Source organism: Chinchilla lanigera, unplaced genomic scaffold (genome assembly GCF_000276665.1).
Source record: "Chinchilla lanigera isolate Chin_1 unplaced genomic scaffold, ChiLan1.0 scaffold00050, whole genome shotgun sequence".
NCBI lineage: Eukaryota > Metazoa > Chordata > Mammalia > Rodentia > Chinchillidae > Chinchilla > Chinchilla lanigera.
This window is the reverse complement of record NW_004955451.1, coordinates 10,962,182-10,967,372: the sequence shown is the minus strand read 5'-3', so window position 1 is coordinate 10,967,372 and position 5,191 is coordinate 10,962,182. Positions and strand designations below refer to the sequence as shown.

The window sequence follows — 5,191 nt, the reverse complement described above, 5'->3', positions numbered from 1 at the left end:
ATGCTGAGCTATATCTCGAGCCCTAAATCTACAATATTTAGGCCCAGGTAATCGCCCAGTACTTCTAAAATAAGAAAAGTAATTATGGGACTGAATTAAGAAAATGTACAAAATGAGAGCATTGATGTAACTCACTGATATAACTCATGTGATTTCTAAACACATCCCAGATAACCTATCATTATAGTTTGTGGCCAGTGGGGATATAAAGTATCTCTGTCGGAATAGCCCGATTCCTGAGCATAGGGCCGTGACTTGGACACAGGGTCTCCCCAAGCTCATGTGTAGGTGGCCCTGTTGGGAGGAGCTGTGTGTGCACCTTTAAGAGGCGGGGCCTGTGGGAAGGGCTTGGGGGATCTTGGGACCCCAGCCTGTCCTGTCTCTGTCTTCTCCCTGGCTCAGGGTTTGAGCAGTTTCGCCAACAGGCACTCCCCACAATGGCCAGCTGGTGCCTACACCAGAGCCTAAAGAATGGGGCCACCCAGCCTAGACAACTAGGAGGTTAGCAGACCTTTTCCCCTTATAAGTTAATTGCCCCAGGCATTTTGTTACAGTAGGAGAACTGATGGAGCCCTTCTCATCACGTGTCTGTGGAAATCGTACAAGGCATGTGACTAATAGATCAAAAATGGACTTATTTCCCTGGATTCAAACCAGAATAACAACAGACCAGAGGGGAACAAAGCATAGGCTTAGGAGCTGAACGCTGCCGCAGCTACTTGAGTTCGAATCCTGCATCTGCTGCTTGTTGGCCACGAGGTCTTGGGTGAATTAAGCCTTTTGTGCCTCGGTCCCCTTCCCACTCTCCCAGCCCCCATCCCTTTCTGGTCTATAAACTTGCTTAGAACTGTGCTTGGCGCATAATACTATAGGAGTATTTGTTAAATGAATCATTTACAGGATAAAAAAAAAAAAATGGCTTCAACAAATACATGCATGCAAGTTTCCAGTTGCGTGCACACAGATATTAAGCCTGGATGCTCCAGACAAGAATATAGTATCTCCAAGTATATTGCAAACACCAAAGAACCCTGACTGGGTGTGGTGGCCCACACCTGTAATCTCAGCACTTGGGAGGCTGAGGCAGGAGGATCGCCTTGAGTTTGAGGCCAGTCTGGGATACATGGTGAGTCAAAGCCAGCCTGAACTACATAGCGAGACCCTGTCTCAAAAAACAATAAACAAACAAAAAAACCTCAACTCTGATCCTGAATGATCTCCTGGCCCAGACTGATTAAACTTCTACTAATTGGCGTACTAAACTTTGTAATGGGTTTGATTCAGCAAGGACTGCTTCACATACTTGTCTTCACGAACGCTGTTTTCTTTCTCTGCTCACGCATTCGAGCTGTTCTCCAGCTTCTGACGAAAGCACACATCCTGCCAGCCGGGATGGACGGCCGCCCTTTCCTTCTGCAGATTCTGCGCACGGGAATTCAAACTGTTGCACTTAGAAAATGTTTGGAAAGAAAACGTTTTTGTGTTGTCGTTCCCTCAGCAATACAGCCTAAGAGCTATTTACATGTCATTTAGATGGTCAGGGATTATAAACCATCTAGAAATGAATTTAAATTCAGGAGAGGATGTGCGTAGGTCAAATGCAGGCGAATACTAAGTCTTTTTCTATTAGGGACCTGAGCACCTCCAGATTTTGGTATCTGCAGCGGGTCCTAAACTACTCTCCCAAAATTGTACATGGCGTGGGCCATGCTGAGGGCTCTCCTTGTCTGTACAGAAGGGCCGCAGAGTGAGCACTCCCATCATTTTACTTCACTAGTTTAACGCTAATAAAAAAAGACACACTTTTTCCTTATACGTTATGGTGACTTTTTTTGAGACAGAGTCTTGCTATGTAGTCCAGGCTGACCTTGAACTTACTATGTAGACTGGGCTGGCCTCGAACTCACAGCAATCTTCCTGCCTCAGCCTCCCGAGTGCTTGGGATTGCAGATATGCACTGCTATGCTGGGGCAGTGACTTATTTCAGAATAACCTAAGTCCTGAAGTCTTCTTACATCTCTCAATTTAAGATGCTAATACTTGAGATATCTGTATGTGGAATTAATAACATGTATTAGAGAAGCATTTTCAGCACCTTTACTTCACCTTCCAGAGCTGTGTTCACTAATCACAGTACATTGTTGTCTGCTAAACTTAGGCAGCTGCGGTTTGGGAGCTAGGGAACCCGCAGGGCATATGTTGGACACCAAGCCAGGGGACTCGGAGGTCTTCATGTAGGGGCCACGAGCTACGGCCCAGCAGGAGAAAGGTTTAGGACTAAGATGTAAGCTTTTGTTTGGTAGACAAAGGCACTTTAAAAAAAATTTTCCATTCCTAATGAGCAGAAAGGCATGAAAACAGGGCCTTTGTTCATTCTCTATTTAAAAAAAAAAAAACAGTCCTGGAGGACATCAAGCTCAGACTAACAGTTTTCAGGAAAACAATCGCGATGAAACGCGGATTAGCGCGCTCCAGGGCCCCACTGACGTAAGGCACAGGTACCACGCCGGCGCCGACTCCCCAGGAGCTCAGGCTTGCGAACGGTATTTCAAAGCTGACGGTGGCTCAGCGTCCTCCTGTTCCAAACTGCACCCTGGACTGTGCGGCTGCCGCACTCTGATTTTCAGAAAGACGACGTTGCTTCCCGGCGCCTTGCTCCACCGCCGGCAGTTCTCCTCCGTGACTTCGCCGCGTCTCTGGCAGCCGGGGCTCAGAACTATTTCTGCGCAGACCTGGCCACCGATCAGAAGGCCGCGACTGCCAAGGGCGGCGGAGCAGACGCCGTGTGCCGCCCCCCTCCGTGTCCACATGCTTCTTCCTAGCCTCATTCTGTCCTCTGAGGGACAAAGCTTCACCACGGAGCCGACCCAACAGCCTGGCTCTGGTGTTCGTCTCCTTAAACTTACTGCTCTACCCTGCATGGCTAAGTGACAAAAGGCCTTTGTGGACTGGTGTCCAAAAACACTCACTGCAGGCCAGATTTATTTCACTGGAAACCCAGACAGCGATGGCTCTTACTGTGAATGTAGAGCTGTTTTCATCTCCAGTTTAAGACAGTTTTCTCAGCCGTGCGGTGTTAACGCAGCGTCCGTGAACATTTGAACAGTAAAGTGATTCATTTAAAGGGGTTCTTCTAATTTACTGTAATTCAAAATAAAAACACCATCCTCACCAACTCTACAATTTGACAGGCCAGAAACCAGTCCCTGAGACCTCAAACCAGCTGCGCACGGTGGTGTATGCCTGTCATCCCAGCGCTTGGGAGGCTGAGGCAGGATGATCCCCTCAAGTTCAAGGCCAGCCGGGGTTAGTGAGACACAGTGCAAAAAAGTAAAAAATATAAAATAATAAAATCCCAGCTAGCAGGGTTGGATACCACCTGCAAAAAACCATTTTGCTGAGAGAATGAGCACAGGTAACTAACATTTAGCAACCTGTCCAAATATGAACAGACTCGGCCGACTTGTCTAGCTTCGTGCTGAATTGGCTAAGGATCACAAAACAGATCTAAATCTTTTTTCAGTTAGGTCAGCTGTTTTGTTCGAGGCAGTTTTGAGTTGTTCATCTCCCATGCAAAAGCAGAAAAGTGATCCCATGGTGTCTCCGTGTACATTTCATGTAAATCCTCTCAGATTACAAATGAATCTCACATCCTTGGCAGTCTTCTAGATGTCAGCGTGACATTTAAAAATTTGCTATAAAATAATACTTAACACCCCATCATCTCCACCGCGGAAAAAGGGGACACGGTGTGATGACGGTTGTTAAAAATAACGCCGTTTGGGGCTGGAAAGCCATAGTTCTATTCTCCTTGCCACAGTGAACAGGCTGGGAGGCCTGCGCTCGCCTGTAACCCCAGCACTTGGGAGGCTGAGGCAGGAAGATCACTCCAAGTTAGAGGCCAGCCTCTAACCGGGAGGCTGAGGCAGGAGGATCGCTCCAAGTTAGAGGCTAGCCTGAACTTGGGAGACTCTGTTCAAAAAAAACAAAAACCAAAGCTGTTCCAAGGGTTCAGCAGCTGACAGAGTTTTGGTGGTACAACTGTGTATGTGGCAAACCACGATCTGTGCACTCAGAATTGCTTCCCACGACCCCCTTGTGATCCGATGACTACGATATTTCTTCATTAGCACTTACAACACGCTTCCAGCCAGGGGGCTTTCTAAAAACAAAGACCACGTGACAGGTATTTTTTAATTTTAAAGAATTTTAATACAAACTTAATATAAACTATTTCAGTCCCTCTTAACATGTAAGACACTGACTCAAAATACTTTTATACCGTTTTTTTTCAAGTATTGCACAATATAGGTACAAAATTAATATTTACGATTACATTTTCTTCCATAATATATAGCAAAAATCTTTAAACCTTTAACAGAAAATACATTTTTTTTGAAAAAGCAAATATTCGTACATTTTTAATTCCACCACTAAAGGAATATCCTGTACACAATTCTGAGAATAGTTGATGTCTTTAAGATGGATATTTTACAATTTCAGTAAAAAAAATACAACATGAAGCTGCTGCTCTCACAGATCACTGTAGTAAAAAGATATAAATGCAATACCATGTCGTAGAAACAATATATATATCCTGATATTTTACAAACTTTGTACTAAATTAAATTATACAATTAGAAAAGACCAATAAACCCACTTATTAGTGCCAATTTTTTATAAAAAAAAAAAAATCAGCCATGTCCTTGCTCTATCTTAAATACTGTAAGAGGCCATATCTGAGCGGATACTTTAAAATACACAGTCAGTATAAAATAACTTTGTGCTTGGTTGGCAAATGAAAAATGACGCATGTTTTATTTTTGTAACCAAGCCTGAATGTATCCTTACTATAAGCTTAAAAGAAAAAAAAATCTCAAGGAGGTTTCAGAAAAAAAAAAAAACCAACTCCCCCTTGGGCCCGTGCATTTGAACGGTAGGATGCAACTCTCGTTTTCTTTTTAGTTAGCCATGACAGGCTGGAATTGCTGGTTAGAATACTGCATGTTATTTAAGCTAAAATTCAAGCCATCTACAAAAGACTTCTCGTTGAGGCCTCCGTAGGCTGCGAACACATCAAAGGCATTGCTGTACTGGAGAGGGCCGAGGTTACAGGGGCTGTCACCCGGGAACACCCCGCTGGCGCCGCTCCCCTGACCCTGCACATTGGGAAAGATGAATTCCTTGGCGT

At 44.7% G+C, this 5,191-nt stretch overlaps 1 protein-coding gene across 1 annotated transcript in view; it reads right to left on the bottom strand.

The window, feature by feature from the left end:
* Positions 1-4,189: 4,189 nt before the first annotated feature.
* Tob1 (transducer of ERBB2, 1) overlaps positions 4,190-5,191 on the bottom strand; it is a 12,914-nt gene continuing 11,912 nt past the window's right edge. Inside the window, exon 4 of the mRNA XM_013519063.1 lies at positions 4,190-5,183. Coding sequence (XP_013374517.1) covers positions 4,962-5,183 — 222 coding nt within the window. The 3' untranslated portion in view covers positions 4,190-4,961. The remainder of the gene's footprint in view (positions 5,184-5,191) is intronic.